The sequence below is a fragment of the Oryctolagus cuniculus genome, chromosome 10 (assembly GCF_051225735.1).
Source record: "Oryctolagus cuniculus isolate XC-2025 breed Fujian yellow rabbit chromosome 10, ASM5122573v1, whole genome shotgun sequence".
NCBI lineage: Eukaryota > Metazoa > Chordata > Mammalia > Lagomorpha > Leporidae > Oryctolagus > Oryctolagus cuniculus.
The window spans coordinates 124,049,977-124,072,541 of NC_142876.1; the positions used below are offsets into that span (position 1 = coordinate 124,049,977).

The 22,565-nt window shown below is 58.8% G+C and overlaps 1 protein-coding gene across 5 annotated transcripts in view; it reads left to right on the plus strand.

The window, feature by feature from the left end:
- LOC149124473 (uncharacterized) overlaps positions 1 to 22,565 on the plus strand; it is a 171,392-nt gene that overhangs the window by 105,272 nt on the left and 43,555 nt on the right. For 3 of the 5 annotated variants that reach the window (XR_016214509.1, XM_089305674.1, XM_089305672.1), the window contains one exon: positions 1,345 to 1,438. Coding sequence is in view for 3 of the 5 variants with exons in the window: in XM_089305674.1 (XP_089161800.1) it covers positions 1,345 to 1,438 (94 nt within the window). In the remaining 2 variants the exon portion in view is untranslated. Of the gene's footprint in view, positions 1 to 1,344; positions 1,439 to 19,323; positions 20,395 to 22,565 lie in introns of those variants that run through there. The other 2 variants (XR_016214507.1, XM_089305673.1) reach the window with 2 other exon arrangements.

The following is a 22,565-nucleotide window of genomic DNA, read 5'->3' on the forward strand; positions in this document are numbered from 1 at the left end:
ACAGGGGGCCTTGGCCGTAAGCTACTACAGATGCCAAAAAACTCCAAAATTAAACCAAATATAACTATATTAAAAATTACTTTCTTATGTAACATTGATACTTTTAGAAAATTTGTGTAAGTAGAAGTTAACATGTTATTCATAGAGAAAGTTTTAACCAAGGGAATGGGTGCTGAACATAAATATTTGAATAGGAAAATATAGTATAAATCATAATAAAATACAGAATCATAAATAAAATAATAAATACATGTAAATAAAATATTAATAAAATGAAATATAGACTCAAAATAAATGTCAACAAAATATTAATAAAAGAAAATATATAAATAGTATAAAATAAAATTTAGAAAAATAAATGATAAATATAAATAAAATAATAATAAATAAAATATAGTATAAATAACAGGAAAATGGTATAAATATTTCGTTTCTCCTAAACAAATGTGCTGGTCAAGTGTGGCACCAGCTACATCTCTAAAGGACATTCTCTAAATTTCTGGCATGATATTCACGTGTACTTACAGATTGAAATGCTTGGGGAAAATGAGAATTTCGAGCAAGAAACACGATGAAGGGAGACTCTGCCCCCGGATATTAGAATACAGTAACCGGCGCTCCAGCAATGCGCCAGGGTGCCCGTGGTTCATGGTGTTTGGCACACAGCACCGAAACCGGGACGAACGGTGACAGGACCCGTGCTGCGTCTCGCGTCTCCCGGGAGTCCGCGTGTTGGAGACGCGCTCGCCGCACTGCTGTGCCGAGGGGATGCAGAGCTGCAGCCCTGGCCTGGGGCTGGCGGCTGGCGGGGAGAGGGAAAGGGGCCCGAGGTCACCCTGTCGTGGGATGGCTCCTGGCGAGGACCTCCCGGCGTCTCGCGTGAGGAGCGCGTGGCTCTGCCGAATCACGCAGTCTCCGCTCTCTGTGTGTCCAGCCCGGCACAGACCGCGGCAGTCCAGCGCGCACCCGCTGCTGCTGATGGTGTTTGGGAGGCAGCGTTAGGTCATTGCAAGGGCGCCCTGCGTGTTGCTCCATATTTGTCAAAATTACCTGCAAAGAGCAAGCGTTGTAGTTACATTTTAAAGCGTGAATTACTCCTTTAAATAATACTTATCAGTTAATTAAAGGTATTATCTTATGTGTCCAAAACTAACGGCTAGTGAGTTACAAAGTCAGCTACTCAATACACTAGCGTTTCCCCGGGTGCTGTCTCAGTATTATAATTTCACAGGTTCTCCCATACAAGTAGTATTTTTGATGATGTTGCTTCGATCTTAACAATGAAGCGTGACGTCCTCTTTGCGTGGCCGTTGTTGTTTCCACCGAATTCTTTTACTCCCTCAGGTATGGTGCATCCGTTCCCGCTCGGCCGACCATCGGGCTCGCTGTATGTCAACTATGCACTACCGACAACATGGCCTCCTTCGTGTCCAGCCCGGTAAGTCAGCCTTGCAAGGAAAGAATTTTCCTTACCCTCTGCTGCATCTCCTTGCTTTTCTTTTAAAAATATTCTCAGCTGTTGGTTTCTTTGGGTGGTGAGTTGATGAGACGCTTACAGTTAAGCTGGGGCCGTACTTGTCAATAAGTGTCGTATTTGAGTTCATGACAAATTCCACCTGTAAGTAACGGCCAATCAGACGTTCAAAGCATTGTGTGTTACTGAACCAAGTGAGTGTCATGGATCCTAGAATGGCAGGGACTTGAGAGATGTGCAAATCCAAACAGCGTTTCTTTCTCATATATAGAGCAGTAGAGACCTGGGCAGACAGAGGCTAGGGGCTTGATTGGAAAAGCGTTATTGCACTTGGATGTTACTGTGCGGAGAGAAGTGGACAGAATCCCGGGCCCCGGCTGAGGGACGGGCGTGGCAGGGGGGTTTCCCAGTGCTTCCCAGAGACTCGCAGGGACCGTGGCAGCTTTGACCGAGCACTGTGGTTCTGGACTCCCAGTGGGGAGCGAGGTCTGGGGGCCTTTGTGGTTGGCCCGGCTGTGAGGGAGAGATACTGGCGGTGTCAGGTGGGAGAGGTCAGGGCTTGTGCCAATGCAGGGCAATGCACAGGGCCGCCGCCTGCCACTGTGGAGTTGTTGGGCCCCCAAATCTCCCTCATCTGCGTGGAGCTTGCTTCGCTCAGAACAAGCTAGAACTCTGAGACTGTCGTCCGTGCAAGAGCGGTAGCTCCCACATGGAGGCATCGCTCACCTGGAGCCTGGAGCTGCGATGCCCTGCGCTCAGTCCCCAGACAGCGCGGCTGGCGCTTCCATGTGACTGAGTCCTGTGAGGGTCCCTGTGGCATGCATGTGACACACGTCATCCTGTCATTCCACAGCTCCTCGTCTGTGGCACGCAGGGCACGGGGGCCCCACAGCGCAATCTCTCAGACTTCGTGTGCCCACCCAAACCTGGCATTTGTGTGCAGCCACAGACTGAGTTGGTGATTCGGCATTTCCCATGAGCACCCGTGGGAGGACCATGCCGCCGGTTAGCCGGCCACCCGCTGAGTGGCGAGGGTTATGTTGAACTCGCTGGGGTGCCGTGCGTGGTGTCAGCCGGAAGGGCGCAGTGCAGTTGGTGGTGTGCAGTTTTGAACTTGAGCAGAAGCTTCTGGTCCCATCCCCTGCTCTGGGTCTCGCCCTGGCGAGTGATGTCTCTGCCACTCTCTGGGCCCAGTGTCTGGGTCCCTGCAGGGCGGTGCCAGTCCCTGCGATGTTGCTGGATCTGTGTGAAGATGGGGAGTGACAGGTGGCATGCAGGAGCCCGTGTGTGGACAGCGCCATGTAGCGAGCAGCAGGAAGCCGTGCCGGGTAGAGGGCATGATGAGCTCAGGGTGGCTGGCTGGGGCCCGCCCATCTTTGGTTCTGACCACTGAGGCTCCTCCCCAGTGGGCTCACATCCTTGTACCCACTCGCCCACTGCCTGGGTGGAAGGAGGAGCAGAGTGCACGAAACAGGCTCGAGAGATGACGGCCGAGCTTAGGAAGACTGTCTCCTGCTCCCACACTGGCGGTGCCACCGGCCGAGCTGCGTCCACTCCACAATGCGGGGGTTGCAGTCCCCGGTTGGGGTGACTGTGTTCACATGAGGCCATGCGGGTGCCCTCTGCCCTTCTCCGGAGAAGCAGCCACCAGGGCGAGGACAGCTGTGGGAGCACAGCCGGAAGCCGTGGCCCCTGCAGGCTGTGGTGGCTGCCTCTGAGGACGGCAGTTGCAGGAGGCTGGGCCCAGAGCAAGCGCGGCATGGCTGCCCCAGCCACACTGCCCGGGGACCTTCGCTCTGCCTACCCAGTCACAGACGCACACAGGGACTTTGTGGTTTCTCTCTGGAAAGCTGCAGCTCCTTAAACACACGTGTGCTTCTCTGCCTCCGAGTCCTGGGGTGATTTCCGCATGGAAGTCCCGGCCCTGGAACCGGCCCTGTGCTCACACAGCAGCAGGCCATCCTCGCGGTGGGGCGTGGTCCAGCGTCTGTTCTGTCAGTGCTGAGTGAGGAGAGATGATGGACAGACAGAAGTGTGAAGAGGGAGCAGGACAGGCTGTGTCCAGGCAAGGGAGGGGCCCGTGCCCTGACTGTGGGAGAACTCACTCTGGAAGTAAGGGTGAAGTACCCCAACCCACACCTGACGTCAGGGCAGCCAGGAGCAGCTGCACCGGTCAGCTCCTCCCAGCCTCCGAGCTGACACAGGAGTACTGCAAAGACAATGAGACAGACATGGAACCCAGAGGGTCAACTTTCCAGGGTGCAGTGGAAACCAGCTCACTCCTGGGGAGGCAATGTGCCCTACAAACACAACTGGAGTCATCCAGGAAGACAGACTCCCTGTTCAGACATCACAGAGAACTGCTCACCAGGCTCAAGGCTTCAAAGCACAGGGAGGATTTGGCTTGATCAGAGCCATATCTGTATGAGCATAAAACTCAAGCCATGGCCAATCAAGAGAGTGAGTGCCGGAGACACAGATACAGGAACATGAAGGGTGTGAGGGGACACAGACACAGGAGGAGGAGAGCTGTGATATGACACAATACAGGAGGAGGAGGAGGAGAGGTGTGAGGGGACAAATACAGGAGGAAGAGGAGAGGTGTGAGGACACAATACAGGAGGAGGAGGGGAGTGAGGACACAGATACAGGAGGAGGAGGGGTGTGAGGACACAATACAGGAGGAGGAGGGGTGTGAGGACACAATACAGGAGGAGGAGGGGTGTAGGGTGAAACAGATACAGGAGGAAGAGGAGAGGTGTGAGGGGACAAATACAGGAGGAGGGGTGTGAGGGGACACAGACCCAGGAGGAGGAGGGGTGTGAGGGGACAAATACAGGAGGAGGGGTGTGAGGGGACACAGACACAGGAGGAGGAGGGATGTGAGGGGACACAGACCCAGGAGGAGGAGGGGTGTGAGGGGACACAGACACAGGAGGAGGAGGGATGTGAGGGGACACAGACCCAGGAGGAGGAGGGGTGTGAGGATACAGATACAGGAGGAGGAGGGGTGTGAGGGGACACAGACACAGAAGGAGGAGGGGTGTGAGGGACACAGATACAGGAGGAGGAGGGGTGTGAGGGACACAGGAGGAGGAGGGGTGTGAGGGGACACAGATACAGGGGGAGGAGTGGTGTGAGGGACACAGACACAGGAGAAGGAGGGGTGTGAGGACACAGACACAGGAGGGGGAGGGGTGTCAGTGGACACAGATACAGGAGGAGAGGGGGTGTGAGGACACAGATACAGGAGGAGGAGGGGTGTGAGGGGACACAGACACAGGGGGAGGAGGGGTGTGAGGGACACAGATACAGGAGGAGGAGGGGTGTGAGGACACAGACACAGAAGGAGGAGGGGTGTGAGGGACACAGATACAGGAGGAGGAGGGGTGTGAGGGACACAGGAGGAGGAGGGGTGTGAGGGGACACAGACACAGGAGGAGGAGGGGTGTGAGGGGACACAGACACAGGAGGAGGGGTGTAGGCTGACACAGATACAGAAGGAGGAGGAGGGGTGTGAGGGGACACAGACACAGGAGGAGGGGTGTAGGCTGACACAGATACAGAAGGAGGAGGAGGGGTGTGAGGGGACACAGACACAGGAGGAGGAGGGGTGTAGGGGACACGGCTATGTGACGTGTGAGATGACACAGAAGCAGGAGGATGACAGGTGTTTGGTGACGCAGCTGCAGGGAGCTGCAGGGGAGTGGCAGGCAGGGCTGCCCGAGGCACAGCTGCGCGGGCTGGAGCAGAGCAGTGTTCCCGAGGCCCCGTCCTGCCTGGTGCCACCCTCACTGCTGCGTTCAGCATAATCGTCATGTTTTACTTCTTTTTATTTTTTGACAGGCAGAGTGGACAGTGAGAGAGAGAGACAGAGAGAAAGGTCTTCCTTTGCCATTGGTTCACCCTCCAATGGCCGCCGCGGCTGGCGCGCTGCAGCCGGCGCACCGCGCTGATCCGATGGCAGGAGCCAGGAGCCAGGTGCTTTTCCTGGTCTCCCATGGGGTGCAGGGCCCAAGCACCTGGGCCATCCTCCACTGCACTCCCTGGCCACAGCAGAGGGCTGGCCTGGAAGAGGGGCAACCGGGACAGAATCCGGCGCCCCGACCGGGACTAGAACCCGGTGTGCCGGCGCCGCTAGGCGGAGGATTAGCCTAGTGAGCCGCGGCTCAGGCCCATGTTTTACTTCTGAGCCTGTAAATGGTCCCCTGTACGACGTTAGGTGTTCCTATGATGTCTCCCTTTTTTTGAGTATAATTGATAGAAATAATATATAGATTAAAGGTACACAACTGGATGTGGTGTTTTTATAAAGATTTATTGGTATATTTGAAAGAGTTGTAGAGAGAGGGAGAGGGATCAGCAGGAGTCTTCCATGTTCTGGTTCACTCCCAAGTGGCCACCACAGCCAAGGCTGGGCCAGTCCTGAGCCAAGAGCCAGGAGCTTCCTCCAGGTCTCCCACGTGGGTGCAGGGGCAGAAGTGAGCAGGGCGGGGGCTGACTGTGCATGACAGCGACCGTCCATGGCTGTGGGGCCGACATGCCCCCTCCAGAGCTGGGCGCGAGCTGGCAGTACCTGGGAACGTGCCAAGGGTTCCCATGTATCCTCTCACGTGAACACGTGAGGGTGCTTCAGAGCCCATGGAAAATGGCATCAGAACATAAGTCTATTTCGATGCCAGAAAATTCCATAATTTTTCAAGTCATACATATTCATGAACTTTTTGAAGACCCTGCCGATGTCGCTGTGAACATCAGCTCCCCATGTAATATCTAGAAATGCCCAGATTGTACTAGAATAAGGGGGCATTTGGCATCGTGTGAAGACATTGCGCACAAGCCCTTCCTGGCGTGGACTCAGAGGCAGCCTTCAGCAGCCCCGGGGGCAGCAGACCCACGAGGGAGAGGATGGAGCGGGGGGGCGGATTCTGGTTCCTTAGCAAGTGCATTGACGTCAGGGGCCAGGGAGCGGTGACCACGGCTGCTTCGGCACAGTAGGCGGAAAATGTGCAGATTTCTCCCCAGAACCCAGGAGGGGCTGCTGGGTCCCCCCCACCCCGCTCTGTACTGGGCGGCTGACGTCCAGTGGGCACTGCCGCATGTGTGTCCCCCACTGCCTGCCAAGGCTGGACAGCTGGGCTATGGACGAGTCCATCAGGGCAGCTGTGGTGTTGGCCGTGGCTGAGACTCTTTCCCAGCATGCTCTGGGAGGGCCCGAGGGGTGAGCAGGGGCTGTTGCATTAGGAGACGCTGAGGTTGTCACGCGTGTCGCAGCTGTGTGCTCACTCACTCTTCACCTCCCCAGCGAGTGTTAGTGCTGCCCGTGTGTGTGGGTGTTTTAGATGCCGTGAGTATCACAAGGCCCCTCCTGGCTTGGGTTTGACATCACAGTGGAACAAGCAGCATGCACGCTCATCAGTGAATACAATGGTGTGTGAAGGGGAGCGGGTGCTGGAGCTAGAGAAGATCCGCTGTGTAACAGAGGTGTCATGTGCAAAGGCCCTGGGGCAGGAGCAAGGCAGCTGCCTCACCTAGTGAGGGGTGGGGCCCTGTGAGCCAGGAAGGTGTGAGGTCAGGGTGATAGGCGGGGCCAAGTGGGAGAGAACCTTGAACCTGGGGGTTAAAAAGTCGGGATCTTATTTCACATGGCACAGGGCCTGAGTCAGAGGAGTGACAGGGTGTAGTGTGTGGTGTGGAAGAAGGTGGGGCCGAGCCGGGGAGTGGGCCCGCCCGTGCCCCCAAGCTCAGACAATGAGGGGAAGACACACCACCGCCCGTCCAATGGAGCTGCAGGGCCTGGGGCCAGGCATGGGGGTGCGGCTCACCTCTGGGCGTTGTGGGCTGGCCCTGTGCACTCCCAGGCTCCCATACAAACACACACGTCCAGAGGGTGTGGACACCCGAGCTGCCCATGGTGGGAGCAGGGGTGGAGGTGAGCCTGAGGCTGTGGGCCTGCAGGTCTGGGGGCCGTGGTTGTGTTGGGTGAGGGGAGCACACACCGGTGCCAGGCCCCACTGTGGGGTCCCCTTTTGTGTTCGCTCTCCCCCGATGCTCACTGCTCCTGGGCAGGTCACGGCCAGGCAGGTTCGGGGCCTGCAGCTTCAGAGGTCCTGTCCGACTTCTTGTCATTTCTGGTTTCGTTAGTGTGATACTATTCCAGGGAGCCAGGGTGAGGTGGACACTTCAGGGTGGGCAGGGCCACCGCCGCTGTGCCTCAGTGCACGCTGGGGCTGCCGTGGGCCCTGCGAGAACCAGGAGGCCCGGGATCCCAGGCTGACCCCGTGGCCTCGGCCAGTGGAGCTGTGGCGTCCGAAGCAGCAAGCTTTCCTTTCCCTCCGATTGACATCATCGCGATCTGACGTGTTCTGACGGCCTCATCGCGATTTGTCACGTGCGTATCCAGTTCTGAAATGCTGGCATTGTCGCGTTAACATTCCTGTGTTTTAGAGATGTATGTATTTACTTGAAAGGCAGAGTGACGGAGAGAGAGACAGACCTTCCATCTGCTGGTTCACTCCCCAAATGGCCAAAGCCATGGGGAGCCAGGAACTCCATCCGGGTCTCCCATGTGGGAGCAGGACTCTGAGCACTTGGGCCGTCTTCTGCTGCTTTCTCAGGTGCACTTGCAAGGAGCTGGATCAGAGGCAGAGCAGCCAGGACTTGAACTCCAGCCAAGGATGCCAGTGAGGCAGGTGGCAGCTGAACCCGCCGCACCCCTACGCCCGTCCGTGTTACCTTCTCGTGACGCGGTAATGTGGAGACGGTTTGACTTTGGCAACCACAGGAACATGCAAGTATTCTGGAAGAGAGCGCAGATAAGCAGCCCCTCTGACCAGCCGAAGCCACATGCCCATGTCCTGAGAGCAGCTGAGCGGAGCCCTGGACTGGACATGCAGGCCCCTCTCGCTCCCCCTGGCCTGCCGCTGGCTCCCGCTGTGGAACAAACGCCCACAGAGAACGCGGTGCCGCTCGTCCTCACGGTGCTGCAGCCACGTCCAGGCATGACCGCTGAGTTCCCTGCTCGGGGGATAGAAAAGGCTCAGGGTCGGGTGTTGGCTGGGGCTCAGCTCAAGTCTGGGGGAGCAATCGCCCAAACCCATTTTGGCAGGAGAGCTGAGGGCTCAGGTCTCCTGCTGGCTGGAAGGAAGCAGTGCCTGGGAGGCTGCGCCCCAGTGTCACACAGCACTGTCAGTGTGCCCACATCTGACCTTGACCTGTGCGGTGGGTCAGGTGTGGACTTTCCCGCCTGCGTGTTGTGGTCAGGACCCAAGACTGAGACTTCTGGGTTAGAGACGTTTGACTTGTGTCTCATCGATGGATGAAAAGCTGATGGTTTTTTTTTTTTTTTTTTTTTTTTTTTTTTTTTTTTTTTTTTTTGACAGGCAGAGCGGACAGTGAGAAAGAGAGAGACAGAGAAAAAGGTCTTCCTTTGCCGTTGGTTCACCCTCCAATGGCCGCCACGGCCGGCGCACAGCGCTGATCCAAAGCCAGGAGCCAGGTGCTTCTCCTGGTCTCCCATGGGGTGCAGGGCCCAAGCACTTGGGCCATCCTCCACTGCACTCCTGGGCCACAGCAGAGAGCTGGCCTGGAAGAGGGGTAACCGGGACAGAATCTGGCGCCCCGACCGGACCAGGACTAGAACCCAGGGTGCCGGCGCCGCAAGGTGGAGGATTAGCCTAGTGAGCCGCGGCGCCGGCCGAAAAGCTGATCTTTAAAGAGGGGTGATTTGCCCCAAGCCAAGTGCTGCATGCGGTGGAACCAGGGCTCTCCTGCAGGTCCCGGGGCTCCAGGACAACCTGTCTCCTCCCCCTGGGGAGAAGGTGAAGAGCCTTACCCCTGTTCTGCGGGGCGCAGGTGGCAGGCAGGCAATGTGCCCGACCTGCCGTGGGACAGCGGGTTCTCAGCTGCACGTGCAGGGCTCGGTGCCACGGGAGAAGTCTGGACACTGCAGCCCCTGACCAGGGAAGTCCTTCCCATAGCCACAGCCCCTGCTCACAGGGGCCCCAGCGCCCTGGGCACCCCTCTGAGGGGAGGTGTCTCATGGCCACTGCTCGGCATCAGCTGGAGGCCAGTCCTGCCGGTCAGTGTTCACAGGAGGACACTAACGCTGGGAAACACCCCCATGTGGGGAGCAATCCGGACTGGACTGAGTTACTGGAATTAAGACTTATTCTATGCATCTGCTCTCCCACAATATGGCGCTGGGAGAGAAGTAAACAGCTTCCGCACAGCTGCCTCCAGTTCAACCAATAAACTGTAGGACTTGCTCCTGATTGGAGGAGAGCAGCGTACTCGGCGTGTGGGCAGCCGAGTTAGGATTGGCGGAGGAGGACTATAAAGGAGGAGAGAGACGGCATGCACCGGGAACATCTATGGGGAACATCTAGCTGAAGGAACACCTGTGCAGCCCCCCAGAGAGCCGGCCGGCGGTGTGCCGCTCCCCTGCGGAAGTGGGGAATGTGGCCAGGGGGAACTGCCCTTCCACGGAGGTGGAAGGGATAGTAGCCAACCCGGGAAGAACCAGCAGCAAACCCGGGGAGGGCCGAGCAGACGAAAGAACAGCGCAGGGTCCTGTGTCGTTCCTCCACGAAGAGGGGGAGCGACATAATGGTGCCGTGACTCGGATATGAAGCCTAGGCAGGGTTTTGTGTTGCTCCTCCACGAAGAGGGGGAGCGACACCCCAGCCGCTGGACTGCGCACCTCAGCCACCGGCTCCCCTCCGCCTCTCCTTCGCTGAGCTGTCATTGAGTCAGCGTGGAGCAGATGTGTGTCCTCAGCATGTCCCAGGCCTGGGCATGCAGCGGTCACCCTTGCCTTTCGTGGGGTTTGTGTTGTCGCTGAGGACGGGGCTTGAAGTCCCGGTGAGGTGTGCTGGGGAAGCAGAGGAGGTGGAGCGCAGAGGAGCGAGGCGGGGGTGAGCCAGGGCCAGCATCCACACCAGGGGGCAGGGGAGCCCAGGCTTTTGCTGGTAGCTTGGAGGGGGCTGTGGCCTCGGGGTCTTCATCCAGGGATAAGATAGGGCACACGGAGGAGATACTGCACTGGGGGACGCGTGGGTGTAACGGGCTCAGGGCCGAGACAATGGGCAGTTCTGGGGACAAGTTCTGGGCGGCTCCCTTGCTGTGCATGGGCTCTCCCTGTGAGGACCTGCTGAGCCTGCACTTGACCCACTCCCTCCGTTCTGGTTTTCTGTCTTTTGTGTTCTTTCTCACAACGTGATGCTGTGAGCTGAAACCAGTCCTTTCTAAAGCACGCTTTAGAAAGGGGACAGAACACACTTACAGGCCCTTAACCCTCTCATGTCGACCCTGACCTTGAAATTCAAGTTCAAGTGATTAAACTCCATTAGGCTTCCTGACAGCACCACGGCAGGAGATCCCGTCCCCAGGAGTCCGCGGGCTCTTGGAAGGTGTGCCCACAAGATCTGGCCCACCCACAGCCAAGCACTTCCATGAAGCTCTGGTCACACAGGCTGTCCTTTTTTTTTTTTTTTTTTGAGTACTTATTTATTTATTTGAAAGAATTACACAAAGAAGAAGAGGCAAAGAGAGAGAGGTTTTCCATCTGCTGGTTCACTTTCCAATTGGCTGCAATGGCTGGAGCTGTGCAGATCTGAAGCCAGGAGCCAGGAGCTTCTTCCCGATCTCCCACATGGGTGCAGGGTCCCAAAGACTTGGGCCATCTTCTACTGCTATCAGGCCACAGCAGAGAGCTGGATCTGAAGTGGAGCAGCCGGAACTTGAACTGGTGCCCACATGGGATACTGGCACATCAGGCGGCGGCTTTTCCCGCTGCGCCACAGTGCCAGCCCCCACAGGCTGTTCTTTTAAAATTCTGTGTGGTCCTTGTTTTGAGTCACAGCACAAGCAATGGCATGGCGTGATTAACAAAGCCACTTGGTTTTTTTTCTGTTTTGGTTGTTTCTTCTTCTTGTGTCAGGACAAACATCTCCTCTCAAGCCTCCCTAGGGTTTGTTGCTTCCAAGACTTCTCTCTAAAACTGAGGGCGGCAGGGGAGCCGTGAGGCCGTTTGCCGTGCTGACCACCGTGTGCGCGAGGACCGCACGGGGCCGTGCTCTGAGGTCGTGACCTGTCACGACCTGGCCTGGCCCACCGCGAGTCCTGGAACCAGTAGGTCCCACTGCACCCTGGGACTGCCCGTGTCTCAGGGGACGATGCCATGGGCACCCCAGGACGGGGACCTGTGGCTCAGGGCCATGCTCCGCGTGGCTGGGCGAGGTTGTGGACTGAGTGTGGGTCCCGTCTGAGTGAGCCTGGCTCAGCGCAGCCGCACCTGTCTGCCGACTCTCCCGCAGGATCTCGGGTCCAGCAGGGCTTCGGTGTTGATCTGACTGGGGCTCAAGTCTTCGCAGAAAGCCCGAGCCGTTCCGAGCGTCGCCCTGCCAGTTGGGGACCCACGAGAGCTGCCGGCTCTGCAGCCCCTCTCCTCGGCACTGTCTGCTCGGGGCAGCCCTCAGCCGGCCGCTGTTTCGTACGTGCTGTTGTCCCGCCTGACGCGCCTCCCACCTGCTGGCCGTGCAGCCGGGCCTGTGCCAGGCTGGGTGAGGGCCTGGCACGTTCATGAATCGTTCCGTGCAGCACGGCCCCGCCTCCCGAGCCGGCTGTCCCTGTCACCCACACAGTTCATCGTGACCTCGCTGGAGAAGCTGTGCGGCCATCTAAGCTTTGCAGGAGTGGGTCTGCCTTCCTCAGCAGAGCGGCGGGCCGCTGTCAGCAGAGCTGGAAGCTCCTGCCCTGGGTGCTTCCCGTGGGTTTCTCTGAGGCTCCCTGAAGACACACATTTTCCGAGTCTAAGTTTGCACCATCTCAGAGACTTTTAAAAAGCATTTATGTTCTAACGCGCACTTGCTGTGTACCGGGAACTTGAACCCTGTCTCTGATTGCCCAGGGATGAGTGACGTTCACACCACCATGATCTGTATCATACAGTGAGGGGACGGAGGCCTTGCCCACGGTCACGCGTCGGTGGAGTGGGGCTGGGAGAGGGTCCCAGACAGACCGCAGAGCCCGCGCGGGGTCCTGAGCCACAGCCCCCAGTCTCAGCAGCCCGCACCCTCAGTGCTGTGGGTGCCGCATGAAACTTCTCTTCCCTCTGCCCCAAACTCCCAGAAACCTCAGAGGCACTGAATATGGAGTGTGGCCACCACCTCCAGTCCACGGAGCAGACTCCCCCGTGGTCACTCATCACCCAGGGTCCCACGAGAGGCCGCTGCATGAGCAGATGGCCCTGAGCTGTCTTGTTGGCGTCCAGGGCACGGTCCAGGCAGATTCTAGGAGAATTTAGCTTTTAAAGTTGAATTCCTAGTCCTTCCCCAAGCATGGGTGCGGGGAACGAATCTGTGCATGTCGGCGGGGTGTGTGTGTGTGTGATACTGTCACGCCCCCTCTCAGCGCGGCGGCCCCCGCGTGAGCCCCTCCCTGAGGGCTCACTAGAGCTGAGTGGAAGCTTGAAGGACCCATGCTGGTGAAAAGCTGCCGAATCCCAGTTTCGCTTCGGTGGGAGGAGCTGGTCCGGTCCCATCCAGGCCAGACTCGGGCCTGAGCGGCACCCGTCTCGTGTTGAACAGTCACTCTTACTGTCCCCCTTGTGTGAGTGGTGCATGGATAGAGTTCTGTTCTAAAGACAGCAAGACATGTATGCGCAAAAATGGAGAGCGATTTCCTTGAACGTCCTCCTTCCCACCAGGCCCAGCCCTGTCCCCGGAGGCTGCCACGGCAGCAGGTGAGCGCGACCCGTTCACTCCACTGCCGGACGGACACAGGCACGCGCGCACCCACGTCAGCACTCAGCTTTCCACAGAGGGGCTCAGACTGTAAAACGTGCACGGTGGCTTTTTTCTACTTGATGTGTCGAAGTCTGTCCATTTTAGTGAAGGCGGTGGCTGTTCCGTGCATGGCTCTCTCACCATGTTTGTTTCCCTGTTCCTTTGGGAGGTTCTGGGATTTTGTATTTACTCAGGTGTGGCAAGGCCGGCAAGCTGCTGGAAGGGTGGTTGGTTACTCACAGGTCCCCAGAGGAAGGGGCCACGTGGGGGCACGGCGGGCAGGGCAGGCAGCAGAGGGAGAGGGGATGGCAGGGGCCGGCGCCCTTACTTGACTTTCATGGAGGAACTGGACAAGTGCTGGACTCGGCTTTGGCAGGAGGGGAGGCCCTGTCTGTCTGGGACCCGGCCCTCAAGGGGTGTGGCGCAGGGAGGTGTGGGCTGGGTGTGCGTTAGATAAAGCAGGGATGGCTGTGGTCGACACTGGTTGGGCACCCAGGCAGGTCATTGGCAGCCCTAGGGATGGGCCCACAGGAGGTGGTAGGATCACAGGATACAGAAAACACAAACAGCAGTCTCTGCACAAACCCCACCTTAGGTGGTACCTTTGCTGCCCATCTCATAGCGCAAAGATCACCCCAGACAGCAGCCCCGAGAAGACCCTGCACCCTGGAAAGTCGTATCCTCGGTTCCCCTGGGAGGTGGCATCCTTGGTTCCCTAGGAGGTGACGTCCTCCATTCCCCGAAGGCGGCGTCCTCAGGTTCCCCAGAGGTGACATCCTTGGTACCCCCTGGCAGGTGACGTCCTTGGAACCCCCTGGCAGGTGATGTCCTTGGTTCCCCGGAAGGCAGCGTCCTCAGGTTCCCTGGGAGGTGATGTCCTTGGTTCCCTGGGAGGTGGCGTCCTCGGTTCCCCCAGAAGGTGGGATCCTCAGATTCCCTGGGAGGTGACCTTCTTGGTTCCCCCCGGAAGGCAGCGTCCTTAGTTCCCTGGGAGGTGACGTCCTTGGTTCCCTGGAAGATGGGATCCTCAGGTTCCCTGGGAGGTGATGTCCTTGGTTCCCTGGGAGGTGGCATCCTCGGTCCCCCGGAAGGCAGCGTGCTCAGGTACGGCAGGTTGCCGCCTCCAGCCCCTGTTGCTCCTGTGCCACAGTCGGCTGGTGTGAAGACCCCCGCGTGACCGTGTTTCCATTGCTCGTCCAATGCAGCTGTGAAGATGTGATGCGAGTTTGCAGCTAGGTTAGTGTTAGGGTTGCGAGGAAAGACCTCCCGTCCACTCTGTTTCGTCTCCATGAGGAGGCCATTTGCTAGCTCTTATTCCCAGTGGCCAGAGGGACGGAGGCAGGCGTGGGAGTTATGTGGTTGGCCAGCCTCTGGAGATCCCGAGACGAAAGCCAGCTTGCATGTGAGCCTAGGGTCTTCAGCCCTTTCCGATCTCTCCAATCATTCCCGGGCCTCAACAGGGCTCTGCCTCTTCTTCCCCAAATCTGGGGGCTCCCCGGCCCCGTCCACTAGCCCCAGGTCAGCCCTGCCTCCAGCTCCCGGGCCTGGTGGCTGCAGGAGCACCACGGCCACCGCCTGGGAGGCCCCTCCTGGACAGAGGTCCCGTCAGACCCCGCGGCATCCCTGACTCCTGTCTGTCCCTGGGATCCTCTTGCTCAGAGAAGGCCCAGGGGCAGCTGCCTCGTGGCTTCCCGTGGGGATTCTGGCCCGGCGTCCACCTCAGCCTGCGGCCCAGGCGCCTGCTGCTCGCTCGCTCGCTCCGTGACCCACTTTTGCGCTGTGCCCTTGGAATACCCGGTGCTGCCGGCCAGGCTGGGTTTTTCCTCAGCAGCTGCGGCTGCTCTGCCTCCCAGGGTTGTTCTCACCACAGAGCAGCCCCAGAGCAGGTCAGGCGGTGCCCGGCCGTCCCCAGCTGCTGGCTCCGGGCCGCCTCTCCCAGCCCTGCGTCTCTGCCGGGGCCTCTGCCTCCTGTCTGCCAGTGTGTCTGCCAGTGTGCGCTGACTCCCTCCCTGCTTGTGGCTGCCGTTCTTTTCCGTCCTGATCACTGGCATCTCCTTGTGCCACCCGTCTGGGCTGTCAGCCCTCCACGGGCAGTGCCCTTGACGGCCTGCCTCGCGCCTGTCTCCCTGGTCCCAGCACGGAGCGGGCAGAGGGGGCGCTCAGGGAGTGTCTGCTGAGTGTGCTGGGCGTGGCCGCACCAAGGTTCTGACACACTGCTGGCGTGGTAGGACAGCGTTTGAACCACAGTCGGCGTGCCGGCCGAGCGGACACAATTCTCATGTCTGGACGTGGTCAGTGGTGGGTTCAGGCGGCACGAATGTGTCATCTGGGGGACGGGTGCCACACCCCACGAGCCCATGTGCTGTCACTCTTCCCGGCGCCGCCCCTGGCGTGGGTCGTGAGCAGGTGCAGGTCAGTGCCGGTCGTGCACGGTTGCTCCGCTTGGCGAATGGTGCTGAGGAGAGCAGACGCCACGCCCTCCACGCAGGCTGCCAATGGCTTAGCGAAGGGCTGGGTGGGGCCTGGGGCAGCTGGATGGTGATTGGCTGGTGACTGGACGTGGGTGGGAAGAGAGGGCAGGGAGGGAGGAGCTCCTCCCACTGCACCACCCTGGGCCAGGGGGCAGATCGGCAGTGCCCCTGCCATCTCCAGCAGGCAGTAAGTTGAGCACTGGTTGCAGGGAAGACCGGGCATTAATGCAGGGACCGCTGCGGGGGGTGGGCTCCTGGAGGGAGTGGGTTCCACAGCCATCCTCAGCAGGGGGAGGAGCTATTTGGGGAACTGGGTTTCTATGCTGACTGTGCGGGGCTTTTGCTGCCTACCACGCCTCTCTTGTGCACCTGCTGTGTTGTGGTGGTAGAGTCCAGTCACCCAACACCACTGGGTGCTGTCTTGAGGCCTGTGACTCTGGGGCATCTCATGCACCCCCCAGGTCGGGCGGCCACAGCCACGGTGTGGGCCCAAAACCTCTCAGCGCCTGTCTCACAGGGAACCCCCTCTTGCTCCCCTGCGTCCCCATTCTCACTTCCCCAACCCTGGCCGTTAATCTGCTTTCTGTGTCTGTGGGTTTGTTCTGGACGGTTCCCATAGACGCAACCACCCAGTGCATGGCTGCTGTGACTGTCATCTGGGACTCACAGCTATGTCCCCAGGTCCACCCATGCCACACAGCAGGAGGCGTGCCCCGCATCGCGGTGGGAGAGCACAGTTAGCTTATGCCTTCAGTCCTTGACGGTCCTTTGGCTCCATGAGTGGTGCTGCTGCGAGCGTTTGTGTCCGGCATTCCCATCGTCTGGGGTGAATGAAGCAGCGGCATTATAAGCCACGGTGCTGTTCTGTGCGGGACTCGACTGTTGAGAGCGTTTCGGCACGGCAGCGTCCCGCACGGCCGGCAGTCAGGGATCGCCGGACAGCGGCAGCTCCCGCACTCTGCCGGGTCCTCAGTCTCCAGGGACCTCGGCTCAGCACCTGCCTTTCAGAGCCCCTGAACACCCGACTCCTCTCCACAGCGCCTGTGCCCTGGACTCTGCTCTCTGCTTCCCTGCCCACCCGCGTCTGAGCTGCCTGGAGCAGGGGCCACTCCCCCTCCTCCAGGGTCCTCCTGTCCCTGACGCCTGCAGGGCGCCTACTGCAGTAATTGACCCTGCTCAGGTCCTTGCTCAGCCGCTCAGCGGGGGGAGTCCCGCACGCCTCTCGCACACTCCCCCAGACCCAACCTTCCCCACCAACACCCACCCTTGCCTCCTGCTCCATACCAGTGGCATGGCCCTGCTGGCCACTGTGGCCTCCACGCCTGGCCCAGAGCACAGCCCCAGGCTGGGGAATGCCGGGGAAAATAGGATGCCGGGTGGTCCAGGGAGGGTGGAGGGGCCCCTCCCCTCGCCTCCTCCTGCATCGGGGGGTGGTCAGAGGACAACCTAGCAGAGGACTTCAGGTTTAGCCACAGGCCCACGGCCAGAGGTGGTCCCTGGGCCAGGCTATGGCCACTGCAGTGGGCGGCCTTGTTGTAGGCGCAGGAAGGGGCTCCTAGGGGCGAAGTGTGGGGGCGGCCTGTGCACTGGGAAGGGTGCTGAGCCAGGCCCAGGCCCAGCTGAGGATCTGCAGCCTGGGCACTGCGCACAGCCAGCTACCCCTGGGGGTGGGAGACACGGCCTCGGGTTTGGCTGCACGCCCTCCTTTGCCTGCCTGAGGCTTGGCCACCGCTGTGCCTTGCGGGTCTGCATGGGTCTCCCCGTGCTCTGCCTTCCTTCCTGAGGGTTAGAGCAGAGACAGAGCCCAGAGCTGCATGGGAGCCTGGGGCGCTCTGTGCTGGCTTAAATGTTCAGGCCTGCAGGATATCCTGAAAGGCCCGGGTGCTCAGGGACAGAGCGCAGGATGGGGGCGGAGCTCCAGGGCTGGCAGGACAGCCTCTGGGAAGGTGGGGTGGGGTCTGTGCTAGGGCTTTGTCCAGCAGGACCTGGAAGCAGCTGCGGCATCCCTCTGCTCGGGGAGGGGAGAGGGGGGAGGTCTCAGAGACCACATCAAGGGTGGAGATACAGGTGGGGAGCTGAGCCTGCCTGGCCGAAGGGCACAGCTCCTCCAGTGCTTCCAGGGATGGGGGTGGGGGCTGCTTCTGCACCTCCTTGTGGGCCAGCGGGATGTCCACTGCAGAGAGCCGCTTCCACGCTGAAACTGCTGAGTATAAACGGGCAGGGTCCGGCATCTCTGTCCAGGCACGCTGGCCTTTTTATGTAAATCATGTTTTCCAAGGTAAGAAGAGCTGGGAAGGCCCCTTAGTCATTAAAAAGAAAAAGGGGAGCAGAGGGCACCACTCACAGCTCCACGGGCTCCACCTGTGCCTTTGAACAGCACGCAGCTGGCACGCGGAGACCAGCAGCCTGCCTTGCTCTCGGGGGAACTGAGCGCTTCCCATTTCCGGTCTCTGGGCTTGTTGGCTTTCCTGGGTTAGATTTTGATTTTCTGTTCCTACCCGGTCATCCTTAGGCCATCTTGGAAGGTAGGGGATTCGTGATACGTCATGTGGCTGTGGTTTCCTGTTGATGTGAGAGTGTGCGCAGGGCGGTCCTGAGATCTTCCTGGGCACACGTGAGCCGAGCGAGGCAGGGGAGGTGCCCCCAGGCAGGCGAACTCAGCAAGCTTGGGGTCGCACGCAGGTCAGTGAGGCGTGACAAGCGTGCCCGTTCTCCCAGAAGTTCACGGAACACCAGTGAGGGACAAGTTTGCTGTGTGCTAAAAGCTTCACAGTCCACACCTCACTTTTTTAAGGGTTTTATTTATTTATTTATTTATTTATTGACAGGTAGAGTTATAGACACTGAGAGGAGGAAAGAGAGAGGTCTTCCATCTGTTGGTTCACTCCCCAAATGGCCACAACAGCCAGAGCCAGGCCGATCTGAAGCCAGGAGCCAGGAGCTTCTTCCAGGTCTCCAGTGTGGGTGCGGGGGCCCGAGCACTTGGGCCATCCTCCACTGCTTTCTCAGACTCATTATCAGAGAGCTGGATCTGAAATGGAGCAGCTGGGACTCGAACCTGCGCCCATAATGGATGCCAGCACTGCAGGCAGAGGATTAACCCACTGTGCCACCGTGCCAGCCCAATGCTTCCTTTCTTAATATGAATTTTCCAGGAACTTTTTGAATGCCCTGCGCATGCACGTAGTCAGATATTTTTGCACAAAATCAAACATCTTTACATCCTATTTTCCATGACACTGCTGAGATAGTCTGGTACGCGAGGAGATCTGGCAGCCACAGACGTGGCCTCCCCAGGCCACAGGTGGCCGAGGTACAGGCTGTCTGGGTCATCACAGTCCCCACCACTACCTGGCGTGGGCACCAGACTGCTCCGTGCAAGGCCACCGAGGGTGTCTGTAGCCTCGGAGCTGTGCGCAGGAGACGGTTGACAAAGGTCACAGAAAGCACATTAAGAAACAACTATGTATGGACTTCAAAAGATTTTGCACCGAAGTAGATGCACCCTTGCATTCCATTTTGCACAGCATCTGAAGAGCCCTGTGCTGGACCTGGGCCTTAGTGCGTGGTTTTCTGATATTTTACAACACAGGCGGGCTGCACAAACCACCGCTCGGGAAGAACGCAGATGACGTGATACGGATGGACAGAGTGTGTGAATAGACGTTCACTTTGAGAAACACGTGAGCTGTGAGCGCAGGAACATCCAGGAATGGCGAATGATGGCCGCGGTGAGAGTCGACCTCACTCCCCCAGCCGACTCGGAGAAGACGGGCAGTGACACCCGTCGGTGAGGACGCACGTCCTGTCCCTGGCACGTGAAATGCTGCAGCCACTCCAGAAACGCTGGACATGTCTGCAAAAGTCAAAGATTCGTTTTATCACCTGGCACAGTGATTCTCCACTTAGGGCTGGGGTTGTCTCCTTAAGGCCCGAGGACTCACAGGCCCTGGCCCCGCCGAGGCACCCACAGGTGGGACTTGGCGTTCCCCCGATTTCTACGTCGATGATTTTGTAGGGCCTGCAGATGAAGCCACGGATGTCCACATGGCCCCTGGCACAAAATCAGTCCCCGCCCCGAGGGTTTGCCTCCCACAGGCGTTTGGGAGCTTGGTTGCCTGGGTAACCATGGGTCATGGTGGGCTCTCCAGGAGGTGGCTCGGCCAGGGGGCCCTGCCTCGTGCGTGGACAGCGCCGCTGTCAGGAGAGCACGCCACAGAAAAGGAGCTCTCCGTCTTCCCTCTCCGTCTCAGCCGCTTGCGGGCCCCGTGCCGTGGGTGATGCACAAGAAGGCGCTGGCCAGGTGCCAGCCCTCAGCCTGGGACGTCAAAGCTTCTGAAACCGTGACCCAGTGAACTCTGGTCTTGACAAGTGGCCCAGTCTGTGTCGTTCCGTGACAGCACAGAGCTGGTGGAGACACTCGCCTGTGTGACTGCCCTGGAGGAGTAAAATCCCGCCTGCAGGGGGTACAGCCGCAGCCGCAGCCCCGGCACCCAGGTGAGCAATGGTTCAGATCCCGGCTGCTCCACTTCCGATCCAGCTCCCTGCTGGTGTGCCTGGGCAGGCGGCGGAAGATGGCCCGAGTGCCCGGCTCCTGGCCCAGCCTGGCCCAGTCTGGCCCAGCCTGGCCATTGCTGCCTTTTGGGGAATTAACCAGCAGGTGGAAGATTCTCTCTCTCTCTTTCTCTAATTCTGCTTTTCAAACAAATAAATAAATCTTTTTTACAAAAGAGGTCGTTTCAGATATCCCTCTCTACTGGTTCTTACTCGTGGATTTAAAATGAAACATAAAGTCAAGCAGTTTCTGACTGAGGCTGTGTTTTAGGGCTAAATTCTGTATTCACTGGAATGGTTCATTGACTAACATTTTGTTTGCTGAGGTTTCCAATCAGGCAGGGGGAGAACTCCAAAGACAGGACCGTCGGCTGGTCTCAGCACCCCGACTCTGTGACGCTGGCGTGTTCCGGTGTGGACACCGGCTCTGCAGGGGCAGTGTCGGGCCGGTGCTCGGCTTGCCTGCGTGCCTCACGTAGCTCTTTCTGGGGTGCTGCTTTGTCCTTTTACCAAAAGCATTGTCAGGTTGTTAAATTTTGTTAAGTTTGCTAAAATGTTAAAATTGCACTCAGAAGGCTGAGTTAATACACTTTAGAAAGATGTGCATCACAGCTCAACATGTGCTGGTTCTGTGCGCCTCGTGGGCCAGGTCTGGGCGTGGCTGGGGGGCAGGGGAAGCTTTGCACAGAGCCGGCTCAGAAGCAGAACAGAGAAACAGGATCATTCCAGTGGACAGCCCCAGGTTAGAGCTCAGCTGTGGTTTCCGCCTGGTTCAAATAATTTTTTTTTAATTTTAAAATTTTTTATTAGCAAGCACTCCCCCATCCATAGGTTCAGTCCCTAAATGCCTAAGATGGCAGGTGGAAGTTGGGGGAGGGGGAGGGCAGGCGCAGGAACTGAGCGCACCCCTCCCACGTGAGCGGCAGGAGCCCAGCTGACTCCAGCCCTCAGTGCTGCCTCTCAGGGCCTGCACGGGCAGAAAACCGGGAACTGGAGCCAGAGCCAGGAACTGAACCCCGGCACTCTGATGTGGGCAGCGGGCATTTGAACCGCTGGCCCACACGCCCAACCCCCGACCAGTTGAACTTGATGACCCTGAGCTGCTGCCAGTGAACCCTGGGCCCAGGAGCCCCTCAGTCTGGGGCCTCTGGCTTGGTTACTTGGGTGCTGTGTGGGGGCGGCGCCGTGAGAGCCGGCAGGTGCCTCGGGTCACAGCGGCTGAGCTCTGGCTCTCCCTCGGAGCGGGGAGGAGCCTCAGCACAGGGCATCTCCATACCTTGCCTTCTGCAAAGGCTCCAAGCCCCTTGGTGGGTCCCGGCCTGGTCCCAGCCCTGCCTCCCTGTGTGCTCTGAGTGTCGCAGGCGTTCAGCCTGGGACACGAGGACACGCAGACAAAGCCAGCCCACAGCCGGTCTTCGCAGCTCGGCGGCCAGGCCCACGGTGGGTCCCGCCTGCTGCAGGAGGTCTGGGAGCTCTGGTCCCTTGGGCGGCACCCGATGGTCCCGCAGGTTGCCCTGTGCGGCACAGTTCTCCTGGGCTCACACTGCTTCCTGTAGCAGCTGTGGTGCACAGACCCCGCTGAGCGCAGTCCGCTGCCTGTGGCGGGAAGTGGTTCGAGCACTTTGTTTTTATTCTGCGTGTCCTTTTTTTTTTTTTTTTTTTTTTTGACAGGCAGAGTGGATAGTGAGAGAGAGAGAGACAGAGAGAAAGGTCTTCCTTTGCCATTGGTTCACCCTCCAATGGCTGCTGCAGCCGGCGCACCGCGCTGATCCGATGGCAGAAGCCAGGTACTTATCCTGGTCTCCCATGGGGTGCAGGGCCCAAGTACTCGGGCCATCCTCCACTGCACTCCCTGGCCACAGCAGAGAGCTGGCCTGGAAGAGGGGTAACCGGGACAGAATCCGGCGCCCCGACCGGGACTAGAACCCGGTGCGCCGGTGCTGCAAGGCGGAGGATTAGCCTAGTGAGCCGCGGCGCCGGCCTCTGCGTGTCCTTTACAAACCAGTTCACGTTGGCCTGACCCACGCTGCCTCATCACGTCCTCCTTTGTCTGAGGATGCGTTCACGGGGCTGGTCACTTTGCCAGGACATCGCGACAGCTCCGGGACATCGCTGCAGCTCCGGGACATTGCCGCTGCTGATTCCCGGCTTACATGGGAGGCTCTGCAGGGTTAGGAGCTGCACCTCGCTCAGGGTCCCGCTGCTGTAGCCCAGCAGGGGGCTGGGCAAGCCTGCGTCTCCTCATTGAAGAACACACGTGTTCCCCCAATACGTCACATG